Source organism: Marmota flaviventris, chromosome 10 (genome assembly GCF_047511675.1).
Source record: "Marmota flaviventris isolate mMarFla1 chromosome 10, mMarFla1.hap1, whole genome shotgun sequence".
NCBI classification, from domain to species: Eukaryota; Metazoa; Chordata; class Mammalia; order Rodentia; family Sciuridae; genus Marmota; species Marmota flaviventris.
In genome coordinates, this window is record NC_092507.1 from 42,401,332 (window position 1) to 42,415,107 (window position 13,776).

At 56.9% G+C, this 13,776-nt stretch overlaps 1 protein-coding gene across 3 annotated transcripts in view; it reads right to left on the reverse strand.

Moving 5' to 3' along the window:
- Positions 1-13,776, reverse strand: part of Glis1 (GLIS family zinc finger 1) — a 195,086-nt gene that overhangs the window by 2,560 nt on the left and 178,750 nt on the right. For 2 of the 3 annotated variants that reach the window (XM_027945025.2, XM_071617852.1), the window contains 5 exons: positions 12,523-12,633; positions 8,899-9,031; positions 3,927-4,083; positions 753-931; positions 80-247 (listed from right to left, as the gene is read on the reverse strand). In XM_027945025.2, coding sequence (XP_027800826.1) covers positions 80-247; positions 753-931; positions 3,927-4,083; positions 8,899-9,031; positions 12,523-12,633 — 748 coding nt within the window. The remainder of the gene's footprint in view (positions 1-79; positions 248-752; positions 932-3,926; positions 4,084-8,898; positions 9,032-12,522; positions 12,634-13,776) is intronic. The other variant, XM_071617853.1, reaches the window with a different exon arrangement.

A 13,776-nucleotide genomic window follows, 5' to 3' on the forward strand; every position in this document is an offset into this window, starting at 1 on the left:
AGGACTGTCCCAGGACAATGTGCCTAAAGCTGAGCCTTGGTGGGTGCTCAGGGGAGGAAGGCTCACAAGCAAGGCTCACCTGAGGCAGGTAAAGGTGCACTGAGGCTGGGGTAGCCATTGGGCCGCAGGGGGTTAAAACCGTGGGCCTCCCCGGCCAGTCCGTCCCCACTGGCTGCAGGCTCTGTGGTCCGGTAGCAGTCGCCATAGGGGAAGCAATTTTGGATGGAGTGGAAACTGCCCTGGTAGCCTGTGGAGGGATGTGGCAGGGCTGCATTAACAAAGGGACAAGGCCAGGCAGGGAGGGCCCGTCGCATGGCCATGCTGTCCTCTCTGAGCATCGTGGTGTAAGGGAGAGAAGGGGGTGTGGGGCAGGGAAGGTGCTGGGAGCCCTGGGCTGTTCCCAGCTCTGCCCTGAGGGGTAGGGAGGTGGGGTGTCTGTGCTGGAGTCATTTGTCCCCAAATGGCACCCAGGCCTCGCCCACCCCCCCCAGCACTGTCCATGCTGTTCTCTTTCTGGAAAAGCCCTTCCTTGCTGGGGGACGAAGCACACTCCTCACTTTCAGAACCAGTTTCTTCCAGGAAGTACCCTGACTGGGCACTCTAGGTCACCCATCTTTCAGCTCTGCCCAGCATAGACCTCAGTGGCTGGCCTGTTGTTCCTGAAGTGCCCATCGGCTTCCCCGGGACAGTGTGTCACTGCTCTTGGGTCCCCCAGGAATGGGCGTGGGTGCGGAGGGCCGGACAGGGCTTACCTTGTGGGCTGGGCAGGGGCGGGGGCGGAGGGCTCTGGAAGGGTGGGTAGGACGGCTTGCTGGGGAGCGTGGAGAAGGGCTGGCCACCCGGAGACTGGCTCTGGGAGGATGGTGGCAGCGGTGGTGGGCCAAGCCCCTTTAGAGGGCTGACCATGGGTGAGAGGAGGCTGGGCCCCAACCTGTAGAGCACAGAGAGAAGGGACGTCAGCAGGCAGGCTTGGGGGCAGAGGCATGGCCACGGGCGCCCCTGGCTTATAGCCATATGCGGGGAGAAAGTGGGAGCTCGGTCTCCATTTTCTTGTTTGGGTTTGTTGGACACCTGCATTAAGGTAGACTGCAAACTCAGTGTCACGGCTCCAGGTGACCTTGTTACCCTCACGTATTCTCTGAGATATGAGGTGTTATTGGGACAGATCTGCCCTCTAAGGAAAGTAGGACTATGGTATGGAGAGAGGCTGGGGATGGAGCTTCTTGTCTGGAGCTGTGCTTGGTCACCCTCTGCTCCCTCCAGCTGGGCATCCTACTGTCCCTGCCCCTCCATTGTGCTGCCATCATGCATCTGGGGTCCATCACTGAAGGCAGGGCAGGGACAGGCAGAGGCAGGACAGCCCCGAGGGCATCCTCCAGCTACCCCGTGGTTGTTGTGTGGTCTCCATCCCATCCGGGCACTTGTGGCCCATCTCTGCCCTGGCAGTGCCTGTGGAGAGGCCCAGCTCCCTGCCCTCTGGGTCCTTGCTGTCCAGAACAGGGCCTCACATGGCAAACAACTGATAACTCTGGCAAACAGGTTTCTGGATCGCGGTGAACAGCACTGCCCAAGAGCGCCAGTTCCAGCGGGCAAGCTCCGGCCTTCTCCAGGTTTGTTTTCCTGTCATGATGCTGTCAAGCGCACACCTGCCACCTTCACAGTCAGTGAAGTCAGACAAAGCCCCACTCCACCCGCAGCAGACATGCGGGCAGAGGCTAAGCTGCTCCACCTGAACTCCCGAAGGAGAAGAGGTCACCTTGAGCCCCCTTCTGAGTCATGCCAATGCATCCACCATCAGATGCTTGGCTTCAGTTGGAACCTAGGGACCCGAACATGAACTCTGGCTGGCCTGGCAGAGGCAAGGGCTCATACCTCGCCCAGGACCAGGAGAAAACCCACCCTATTTGGCATCTTCTCTGAGCCAGGGTAAATACATTTGGTCATGAAGTCAGGCCCTCTTAGCATATTTTTGAGTGAATCAGATAATTCTGTCAAGCTATTTAAACGTCCCAGCAAACCACTGGGGAGCCTGGAGTGGCCGTTCCCTGTTGACTTTGGCAGGAAAGGGAGGCGGAGTCCCTTCCTCCACTCTCAGGGGATGAAAAAGGAACCCATTCAGGCAGAGCCTGGGGCTGGCAAGGGGCACAGGGCCCTCCCCCCATGCTAAACTGAGCGCTGGGGCACGTGGCTCGGGGGTGACTCCTGGCCGTTCTGCAGGCAGATAGAATCTGGTCTCGTCACCACCCTGCCTCTGGCTGCAGAGATTCTTGACGGCACCCATGCGGTGGCAGGCAGGTGAGAATGAGGCAGAGCAGAGGGCACTGGCCTGAGCCGTGGGGCTGGAGATGTTTGGGGCCGGCTGGAGGGTGAGCAGGTGGCCTGAGCTGGCGGGGGCAGGCGGTTCCTGTAAAAGGAACCTATACCAGGTGACACGTAAAACGTCAGGCATGTGCAGCTGACCGTCACCGTGTTCCTAGAGGAAGACACTGAGGCTCAGGGAGGGCTCCGTTTTCTGGGTCCCCCTTTGTACCCCGACAGGCTGCCTCTTCGTGGCTGTTTGCTGGTGCTCCACCACAATCTCCCGCAGCTCCTGACGCTCTGCGGTCTGCTCTGCCCACTCTGGACTCCTCTCGGTTGCACCCCTCTCTCCGCCCAGCCAGGTTTTCTGACTTCCGCTGTCCTGTGCATTGTTGCCTTCTGGTGTCCCTTCCCCTGTCCAGATCAGCCCGGCTCAGGCTGCCATGCTGCATCCCATCGTCCAGGCTGCTCCACCACGGTCCAGCCCCCTGCTGTGGGCAAGGCACATTCTCCTCCCAAACCCGACGACATCACTGCTCAACACCTTTCAGGACACAGCCCCATTACGGGCCTCGTGGCCTGGCCCTGGTGACCTCTCCCCGACATGTGGCACCCCACACAATGGTAGCATGCCATGCTCTCCCTCCTCTGCCACCTGTCCACCGCACGACTCTGCCTTCCCCCTGGAAGCCTGGCTTAGCACTGCCTCCTCCAGGCAGCCTTCCCTGATGCTCTCCCCCAGCCCCAGCCCACTGGGTTCCCCTGGGGGCTTCCTCCCTTGGTGCACCTGCCCTGTATGGCCAGTCTCTGCAGGCCTGTCGTCCTCCTGCTCCTCCTCCTCCCACTTGTCGTGATTGGTGGTCCTAGACTGGGTCCAGGGCCCATCCAGTGGCACTCAATAACGGAACACAGAGGAAGGGATGATAAACGGGAGGAAGAGCCCAGTTAAGAGGGTGTTGAAGCCAGGCTGGTCCCAGGCTTGTGCTGGCCAAGGTGAAGGCTACAGCCGTGGGGAGGAAGGTGCTGCTAGGGCCAGGCCTTGGGTGACAAATCGGATCAAGTCACTGCTGTGGCAAACAACAATGGCAGGGCCTCGGCCTCTCTGTGCTGCATGCAAGCCCAACAGACTTCAGCAGTGTCGGGGTCAGCAAGGAACACACTGCCAGGTAATCAGTGGCCACTACGAAAACCACACTGAATGCAGGGAGAGCGACCCCCTCTGCAGTGACCTGCAGGCCGGGCTGTGGTCACAGCTGCACTGGCCAGAGATGCCCAGGCCAGCATGTCTGCAGGGGGCCCGGGAAGTCCAGTCCATTCATCCAACATGATTTGCACAGAGAAGCCTGGTGAGGCTCCCAGGGAGGCCTGGGTGTGGCAGAAGACAGGTGGGGGCACAGAATCTTCCTGGGGCCCCCAGAAGCCAGGGACCAATGCCATCTGCCTCACAGGGTCACTGGGAGGCATGGATAAAGGGTGCCCAGAGAGCGTGGGATGAGCATAGCATGCAGTAAGTGCTTCATAGATGCAGGCTACCCCATCACGCAGAACGCCCAGGCAGTGTGGGATGCCTGCCGCCCACAGATGTGCCCACTCATGTCCCCTAAGGAGAACTGGTATGGTGTACGTACCCATCCCTGGTACTGTCAGCTGTGGGTAGAGGGGACAGATGATGGTGTGAACTGGTAGTGACGTCCAATGGGTGGTGCCTGGAAGGGACATCATGCGTAGGGGGCAGGATGCCTGGAACAAGCCCATTATGAGGGGCAACGGAGCCAGGATATACACCTGCGGGGAACCAAGCAAATATCACTGGGCTTTGGCCACCCCCTAGAGATGGCTGTGGATGGCCCAGGCACCGCGTGCCTACTTATAGAGAAATCGACAAGAAGGGAAATGAGTAAGATTGTATTAGAGGAAGTATAGGTGCTAGACAAGGGAGGTGATGACCCCACTCTGTTTGATTTAGGCCCTGGCCAAAATGCTGTGTCCAGGGCTGGGGCCAACTCCGATGGCAGAAGAGGGCTGGCAAGGGATTGTGAGAAGCACAGGGTGTTGAGACCCTGTGTGTGTATGTGTTGGGGTAGGGGCTTGTATGGAGCAGGCCACTGCAGACCTCTGTGGGGCCATCTGGAGAAGCAGGGACTGCTCTGAATTTCCCCTGATGAGGACATGGGACAAAAAGAACTTTGAGAGAAGCAGGAACCAGCTCTCGGGGCTTGGTGGTACCTTCTGATAGGCAAGGGTGCTGCAGGGTAATGGAGTGCCTTTGGATAGAGTGAGCTATCTGTCCTCAGAGGTATGCCAGCAGAGCCTGGGCGTCCACTGTGAAAGGTTCTGAAGAAAGGATGATCACCCCAGCTGGCCTGGGAGACCTCTGAGAGGAGCTGCCATGGATGGTTGTTCAGACTGTACACTGCCTAAGGGTCCCAACTGAGAAGTCAGCTGTGTTCTAGCCTCAGATTCTATCCCTATAGAAGACACTTACAGGGCGATCCCACCTTTTACCATCTCTCCCCCTTGTTAAGATAGGTGGGATAACAAATCAATGGGGGACATTAGATCAATCAGGTATTGGTCCAGAGGCCCAGTGGAGAGTTTTAGAACCATTGAGGCCAGCATTCTCTAACTGCCAAGGACTGCCAAGTTTTTGATGCTCCCTATTTTATCTGGAAAAAAAATGAGGCCAATTTTGCCTTCTATCTTCAATCTAGCCAGGTTTATTTGAACAGAAAGTGGCATCTTCCCTGAAATCAATGCATCAAGGTGATACCCTGGGAAGACTTGGTGGCCCCAGCAGCTGTGGTCTGGGCTACACCAGTGCAGCAGAAACTCTACCTGGTCAGTGCCCCCTCTCATGGTCAGGTGTGACCTCTTGAATGTCACTCTGGCCATTGTGTATCTAGACCCATTGTTTCTTATTGCCCGATAAAGACCAATCTGAGAAGGCAGGTTCCTTCAAGGATGGGGTACAGTTTACTTGTCAGTTATTTGTGGTTCCAAGGCTAGCACATCCCAGGTTGGATCTCCTGACCTGGGCCTACAACTCCAGAGGCTGCTGCAGGGAACTGGGCTTGGCAGGGACTGCAGGGGGCAAGAAATAGACTGTAGCCAGCGGAGAGAATGCACCCCCTTAAGGTCTGTGTTGGAACTGCTGGACAACGTAGCGCTGGCCTGGAGACCTCAGTCTGTCTCTGGCAGGCACCTGTGGCTGGGCTGAGCTGGGCGAAAGTCTCCTCTGAGACAAGAGTCACGCCCTGCTCATGAACGTATGTGTGCCAAGTTCACTCTCCACATATGTGGCCTAATCATCTCCAAACTGTCGACAGGGGAGATAATATGATCCATTTTGAGATGAAGAAAGTAATCTTAAGATGCATGACTGGCCCAAAGCCACACGGTGGGCAGTTACTCAGGCCTGCCTCCTAGGCCATATGGAAAGAAAGTCCAATTGAGGCTGGCCCAGGAAATAGCAGTGGCTTTGTCTCAGGCTGGATGTCCAGCTAGGGACCACAGCTCTGGCTCAGGCTTCCAGCTAGCTGTGAGACTCTGGGGTTGGGGTGGGTCCTGAGCACCCTCCAGCTCTCAGCCACAGGCCTCTCCACCTTGGGGATCTCTGTTCTCATGGGCAGCACTGCCTGTCTCTCCATCTATCAGGTGCCCTCCCTGCTTTGGCCACATCACTGCCAGCTCACACAGGAAGGCACTGAGGGGATCCCTAGAGGGAGCCTGGCACAGGGCTCTCCCTTGCCACTCCCCCAGCCCCTCCTTGCTTACCATCTTGAACCAATTTGGGGCCTGTCAGCTGGGAAGGCCTGGAGTCCCGAGAGTCCTGCTCCCTCTCCCCAGCCATGTGACCTCATGCTTCTCATCCACATCCTCCCTGCCTATCATGGCACTGTGAGTCTGAAGACAGACCTGCCAGGTAAGCTCCTGAGGGTCTCCTACTTGCAGGAGCTTCCTATAATCAGCAAGAGCGAGAACCCAAGAAGCCTCCCTGCAAACACTCCTCATCAGGCAAGTACACCTAATTGCTGGCCCTAACATCTGCTCCCAGCTGTGGCCTGCAGAAGAACCTGTAGGATGAATCTGGGAATCTAGGGCCCCTGGGTTTGCCTGAATGTTCCTTCCCCGTCCTCATGGTGATGGAAACAGCTGAAGGTCAGGGCCAGCACAGGGGCAGTGTACAGCAGGTGCTCAGTATGGCATCGAGGTAGTGTTGGCAGAAGGGCACTAGACTTTCAGGTAAGAGCACGGCCTCAGGTGCAGGGCCTGGCTCAGCCCTGCCTCTGTCACCTCCCAGCAGGCAGGCTGGGGCCTTCCAAGTGGCAAGGGTTATAGTTGACATGCACAGGCCTAGGCCCTCTGCCGCTCCTGGTGCGTGTTCTCAGCAGGTTTGGGAAGGAAACTGAGGCACAAAGCAGGGAGGAAAGTATCACTTCCTCACTGTCTCAGGCCAGAGCAGGAGGTCCCAGCAGGCTGGCATTAGCCTAAGGTCCTTCTCCTTGTGACACTGCCTTTGGTGGACTTTGTTGCTCATCTGTGGCATGGGTGACAGCTGGGGATCAAGTGAGATGGTGTTGTAAAGGGACCAACCCAAGCAGGTGCCCCAGAGATGATGACTGCTGCCCCCAGCCCTCTCCCCCAGGACAGCTCTGCGCTCATCTGGGAAAACAAACAGCCCTCGGATCTGGACCCGCCACTCTCTTCTGGATGGATAGTCCTTCTGCCCAGTCCAGATCCTCCCAAGGTAGGAATGCTGGAGCTGCAGGACCTTCACCCTGGGACAGCCGTTGGTGGTATTAGTGCCCTTTCCCATGGAGTCTGGGATAGCCCAGGAATCCCCAACTTGAGCTCCAAGCAGTCCCAACCGGCTGTTGGGTGCTGGCCCTTGTGTCCTCATCTGTGGGCTGGTCCTGCTTGTGGTCCTTTCAGCCCTGCCATTTGGGAATTCTAACCCTGTGAGCGGCAGCCATGGTAGAGGGGCCCTAGCTGGAGGGGAGGGAGTGGACCCTCCTCTAAGTGTCCACCTGAAGAAAGGGTGAAAACCTGCTTCCCCAAGGTTTTGGGGGAAGGTTTTGACATATCTTGAAATCTGTTGCTACTTCAACGTTGAGAGGAAGAATAATGAGAAAATTTTTAAAAATGTTTCAAATGGTTTAGAGTAATTCAAGAAATCCCAGAGGGTGGACACAGCTTTCTCTCTAATGCCGAGGTTTCTTTGGAGAGTCAGGGGCAGAGTGCAAGAACTATCAGCTGGAATCCAAAGGCCATGCTGCCTCATCTGGGCTGGATTCCCAAGCCACAGGGCCAGGAATTCCTGCCGTGGCCTGCAACCTGCCCCATAGCCGGCAGCTGCTGGAAGGATAGCCAGGCTGCCTTGGCCAAACCAGAGGCTTTGGGTGTCAGGCCCAATGGGCCTGCAGGGTCCAGGGCTCAGGAAGCCCCATTTCTGGGCCAGAGTTTAATGATGAGCTGGTAGTAGGTTTTGGCCTAGTTGCCCACCCTCTGGGAGCCTTGGATTTCTTTTCTTCTTCTTTGTTTTTAAAATATTTTTAATTGTAGATGAATACAATACTTGTATTTTTTTTTATGTGGTGCTGAGGACCCTAGTCTGCCCCAGTGCCTCACACAATCTAGGTAAGCTCCACCACTGAGCCACGACCCCAGCCCTGGGTTTCTCTTCTGAAGCAGGAGCTGTGCTGGGAATGAAACAGGCCTTCAGGCTATGGCCAGTGCAAAATGGTTTTTATTTATTTATTTATTTATTTGTTTGTTTTTTAGTACTGGGGATTGAACCCAGGAGTACTTAACCTCTGACCCACATCCCCAGCCCTTTTTATATTTTATTTAGAGACAGGGTCTTGCCAAGTTGCTTAGGGCCTCACTATGTTGCTGAGGCTGGCTCTGAAATCTTGATCACTGCTGGGAATACAAGTGTGCACCTCCATGCCTGGCTAAAATGGGTGGTTCTTCCTGGATCTTAGACCTAGGGCCACAACCTCTCTTCACAATGTTTGGGGCAGCCTGGGGTGCTGGTGACTCTGTGGTGAGGAGGACCCTAGTCTGCCCCAGAGGAGCTCACAGTCAGTCTGATAGGTTGACAGATGGGAAACAGTGACATCCCAGAGTGCTCAGCACTGGAGCAGCAGGCAACCCAGAGGAAGGCTTCCTGGAGGAGTGGGCAGGAGGTGGGTCCTATGGGTAGAGCAGGAGCCCCCTTAGTAAAGAAAGGGGAGGGGAGGCTAGCAAAGGTGGGGTGCTTCGGAGTTAAAAGGAGCAAAATATTCAGGGAATTGGATCCAAAGTGCCAAGGTTGAGACAAGAGGACTCCAAGAGCTCCCAGGCCTGGTGAGGCCAGGCTGAGAAGCACGGGATTTCCCTATGGGCAGTGGGAGCCATGGAAGGGTATGGAGGGCCATCTGCCTAGTGAAATGAGCTGGAGGAGAAGATGGGTTGAAGGTTGGGAGCCAGAGGGTGGGTAGGCAGGCAATCAAGTCCAGAGGAGTGGGTGCCCTGTGACAGGTCTCAGCCCTGTGGCCCAGGGAGCATCACTGCTCTATGGAATGCTCAGTCCCCGGCCCCACCTCCCTGCACACTTACCCGGGAGCAGCTCCTGGCCCAGGGCTCGACTGCCCTTCCCGTCACTGGCAGCCAGCTGTGTGGACGCGTGAAGCTGGTGCAGGGCCAGACACTCGCTCAGGACATCGGCCTCGGCATCAGGGCCTGCGTTCAGCTTGGGAGCAAGCAGAGAGGGGGCGTTAGAGGCAGACCGCCTGTCCACCAGCTCCCCTTGTTTTAGAAGCAGGTCGGCAGCCCAGGGTAAGCCCCTTCTCCTCCCTGAACCTCAGTTTCCTCATCTGTGATGCGAGGTGATGGTGTACAACGTGAGGACTGTGTTATTCCTGGGTCCTTAAGCAGCAGACGCCAAGATGGGATTCGATACACCAGGATTGTGAGGGCAAGTGCACGTGTGACAGAAAGGGGGCATGGTCAGGGGGGCTGGGAATCCAGGGCAGGAGGGGGAAGCCTTCTTGACTGGGAGTTAGGGGTCCTGTATCTCTCGGGAGGGGGCTGCTTGTGACCTTTGATCCCTGAGGGCTGCACGCACTCTCTGGCTGGGAGCAGCCATGTGGTATGGCCTCAGCACAAAGCTAGATGGACAGCCAGGAGCAGCCATGGGCCTTCTGAGGTCAGTTGGAGGCGAGCAGCACACACGGTGTGCGCACTGAGGCAGTGGGAGGAAAGCACAGCAGGCACGCGGCATCTGCCCCACCATGCCTCTTCTCTGTACAAGAGGCAGTGGACGGTCCAGTGCTAGGCACAGAAGAGCTGGGTTCAGATCCAGTTGCACCTCTTACTTCCTGCGTAACTGGATAAGTAACCTAGACTCTCCGGGTCTCACCTACCCTGCTTGTGATTTGCAGCAATGACTATGCTCCGCCCCCGCCTGCCACAGGAGCAGAGGTGATGGGTACGGTAAAGGAGGCTTTGTGAAGCAGGTGTGCAGGGCTGGCTCGGTTCCAGCTACTTGGGCCCCATGTGGTCCCATGACAGCAGGCCCAAGGGATTGGTATATGGACGAAGGGACCTGGCTAAAAGCAAGCCTGGACTGGGCTGCACCCGGTAATCCAAGCCAAGCTCTGCCCAACAGCCTTTGGCTGTTCCCAAGGACAGTCATTTCGGAACATCTCCACCTCTCCAGAGGAGCCAGAATGGGGATGCGGGGGCACCCTGGGGACCCTGGATGGTGAGTGGCAGCATGTGCATGGGATGGAACCCTGAGCTGGGCTGTAGAGCCCGAGGCCTGTGGACTGACTTATTGGAACACTCCCTTGACCCAGGACAAAACAGTCCCAGAGCAGGGGAGAGCCTTGACCCGTGCCCCGGGCAGGGGCTGAGAGCGAGTCTCCAAGGATGTGTCCACCCTCCCAGGCTGAAGGTCGACACCAGCCTGAGGGAGGCACGCCAGGCCCGACGCACGCACTCGGGCTCCCAGCTCCCTGACCCAGCAGCTGTTTTCCATGTAAATGAAGTTTCTGGCAAAAGAGGCCAAGGCATGTTCCTGCAGACCGCAATGTCGATGGGATTAGGAACAGCGGGAGAGGAGAATTAAGGAAGAAAAGCATTTCTAATTCTCTCTGAAATGCAGCAGGGCTGCCAAGGAGTTGTCATAATACAAGGGTTGCTTTACCCAGAAAGATTCATCATCCTGTGGCTCCTAATGGAGGCTTATTGTTGGGAAGTTTGCAGATCTGCGGCCCTAAGTCCCTAAGGGCTCAGGGGGAGCCAAGCATGGAGCCTGGGAAAACCAGGGCAGGATTCCTGTCCTTGGGCACTGGTCCACTTGGGACAGGAGCCTTCCTGACCGGGAGCCCCAGCCTGCTGAAACCTGGGCCATTTCTTGTTCCTACTCAAGAGACTTCCACTTGAAAGTAGTGCTGAGCACTCAGGTTCTGCAGACAGACAGGTCTGGGATAGAACCCTGGCCCTGCTACTTCTGGGCTGTGTGATTCTGGGCTGGTTTGTTAACTCCCTCTCAGCCTCAGTTTCCATCTCTAAAATGGGAATAGTGTCCACTTCTAGGGTCGCAGGAGGACTAAATGAGATGCAGTATATGAAGCAGTAGGTACAGTGCCTGAGCCATGGAGGCAACCGCCCTGAAGTTCAGCCCCTTCTCTGACCACGTCTATTCCTTCCCATTCTACCACTTCCAATGGCTCCCCATTGCCTACAGGGTAGAGCCCCAGATCCTGAGCCTCTCTATCCCTGCCCATCATGAAGCCCACTCATTCCCAGCATCCCAACCCTGTCTGCGCCATCTCTGCATCCAGAAGGCCTTAGCAGTTTCAGTGGCAGCTATATCTGTGGTTCCTGGGACAGTGTTTGGAGCCCGATGCAGGTACCCTATATTGAGTTGAACATGTTAATAAGCTCTTTCCCCTCACCCTCCTGTCATACTGGTGGCCTCTGCAATCCTCTTCACTAAGACTAACTCTCACAGCCCAGGAGGCTCTGCCACATCCCACCCCATCTTTCCCGCCCTGGCCTGGCTTCCCCAGCAGCTCACACCCCTGGTCCAACACGGAACCCACTGCTCACTTCCTCCTGCAAACCTGGCCCCTAGGTTCTCTTTCTTGATGAAGGGGCATCTCCACCCATGCCATTGCCCAAGTCTTGTCCTGGGTACCTACTGCTCCACTGCCCAGCCTAGCCCCTCCTCACTCTCCCCAGACCGACTTCCACCATTTCTCTTGCTCCCAGCAGTGACTTCCTGGCCTTGGAATTCCCTCCCTCCACCCTCAGCTCATTTTATACACAGCCCAGAGGTGTCTCTCAGGTGATATGTCCCTTCTCTTCTCAAGAGCCTCTTGCTTCAACTGTGCTCTGGACAGAGCCCAATCTCCTGGGCACAGCCTTGATCCTACGGTAGGTACCCTGGGGTCATTTCCCCTCCTCCTTACCATGCTGCCCAGCCCGGGCCAGACAAGTGCCCATGGGCCCCACACATGCCACAGCCATCGGGCTCTGGTCCTTGCTCAACACTGGTCACTCCGGGGAGCACTTTTCTTCCCATCCCCGTGCTCACTCTTGCCTTGGAAAGAAGGACACACACGCCAGCTTCCTTTCCAAACTTCTGTGCCCCCTCTCAGTCCTCTGTGCTCTTCTTCAGTCCCCACTGGTGACCTTTCAAGCAAGCCCTTCACTGTCTTGCCCCTCTCGACAGTTGAAGAACAGGGAGCACCAAGGCCGAAGGACCTTCCCAGGGTCACCCAGCTAGCAGCGGGGAGCATGCAGGTGGCTTCAGAGTCCACCCCTGACCACTGCCTCCTGTGGCCTCCTGCTCCCATGCAGACAGGCAGAGGCCCCCTTGTCCAGGCCTCTGACCACTCTCACACCCTGCTGTCATCTGTATCATGCTGCACTGAGTCATCTTGGGGACTGTGCCTTTTGTTTTGCATCCTCAGTGTCCAGCACAAGGACAGATGTCAGATGCTCACTGAGGAGATGTAGGGAGAAGGTAACAGGGCGAGGGTTGGGGGCAGCCTGGGCAGGTGAAGTCCTATTGGTTCGGATGAGGACAGGTGGGAGGCAGATGGACAGACAGATGGGGAGTGGCACTTGATGGCGAGCACACACAGGCAGTGTGGGTGCCTGGCCTGGTGCTGGCCTGGCAGTAAGACGCAGTGCATCAGCGGAGTGGGGTTGGCTCAGAGGCCACCTTACCTTCTTCCGCACCTGCTGCTCTTTGGCTGAGTGGGCTTTCACATGCTTGCGGAGGGAGCTGGGGTCCGTGTAGCGCTTGGAGCAGCCGGGAATCTGACAGGCATATGGCTTCTGTAACGTTAGAGGGACATAGAATCAGTGCGTGACCTCAGAGGTCAGTGAATGACTCTGAGGGCCAAGGTCCTTCTGGGTGACCTACTGTGGGAGGAGGACAGGGTGCAGGGCAGGTTATGGGCCTCAGGTGTGCAAAGGTGCCTGGCCCAAGAGTGAAGGAAGGACTCTGTCTCATTCTCCCACCTTGCTGGGACTTCTCTTGTGGGGCCTCACTTTTCTCCTCTGCAAAATAGGGACAACTGAATTCTATGGGTTTTTGGGGGGGGCACTGCTCTGACCAAGGTGCACCCTTTGAATCGCGCAGCTGCAACAAAGCAGTGAGCCGACAGGAGCCCTGCAAGATGCTGCCCACAGAGGAGAGGGGCAGCACAGGGCCAGCCTGGCCAGCCTTGACCTTTCAAGCAAACCCTTCACTATCTTGCCTCTCTCGACAGTTGAAGAGGGAGCATAAAGGCTGAAGGATCTTCCCAGGGTCACCCAGCTAGCAGTGGGGAGCATGCAGGTGGGTTCCAACAGACCAAGCTACCCAGGTCCTTCCCACAACAGCTGCAGGCGGCCTCAGGGTGCTGGTCTCCGAGAGCACACGAGAGCTGGGGCCATTCCCCATGTGTGGGGAGTGGGCCAGTCCTGCCCCCACTGCTCACCTGGAAGACAAGAGAGGACTCCTGCCCCAGGCTTCCCATCCCCCTTCATTACACAGCCAGCCGTGCCTGCTGTAAACCCCACAGTGGCTCCACGGTGCTTAGAACACAGACCCTCACCTGGCACTTATGCCCTTTTGAGACCAGGGTCCCTCTCCTGTCCCCACCCTATCCCGTGCCCCCCCAACCTTTCCCCTCTCTCTAATCTGTCCTTGAACCCTGCTCCCTCCACAGGCCCAAGCTTTGGGCAGCAGTGCTGTCCACCCTGGGCTGCTGGGACTGTTCAGAGGGACACTGAATCAGATGGGTCCCTCTTCTGGTGCAGAAGAGGGACACTGGATCCCAAATCCCAGTAAAACCAGGGCTGGGGACTCATGGCTCTAGCTGACATCTCCCCAGGGGCTTCTATAAGACCCTGCTTGGGGATTCTGGCTGCTGTTGGGGCTTGAAGTTCCAGAGGCTTCCAGACTTGAACATGTTGAGTGGTTCTGATCCCCAG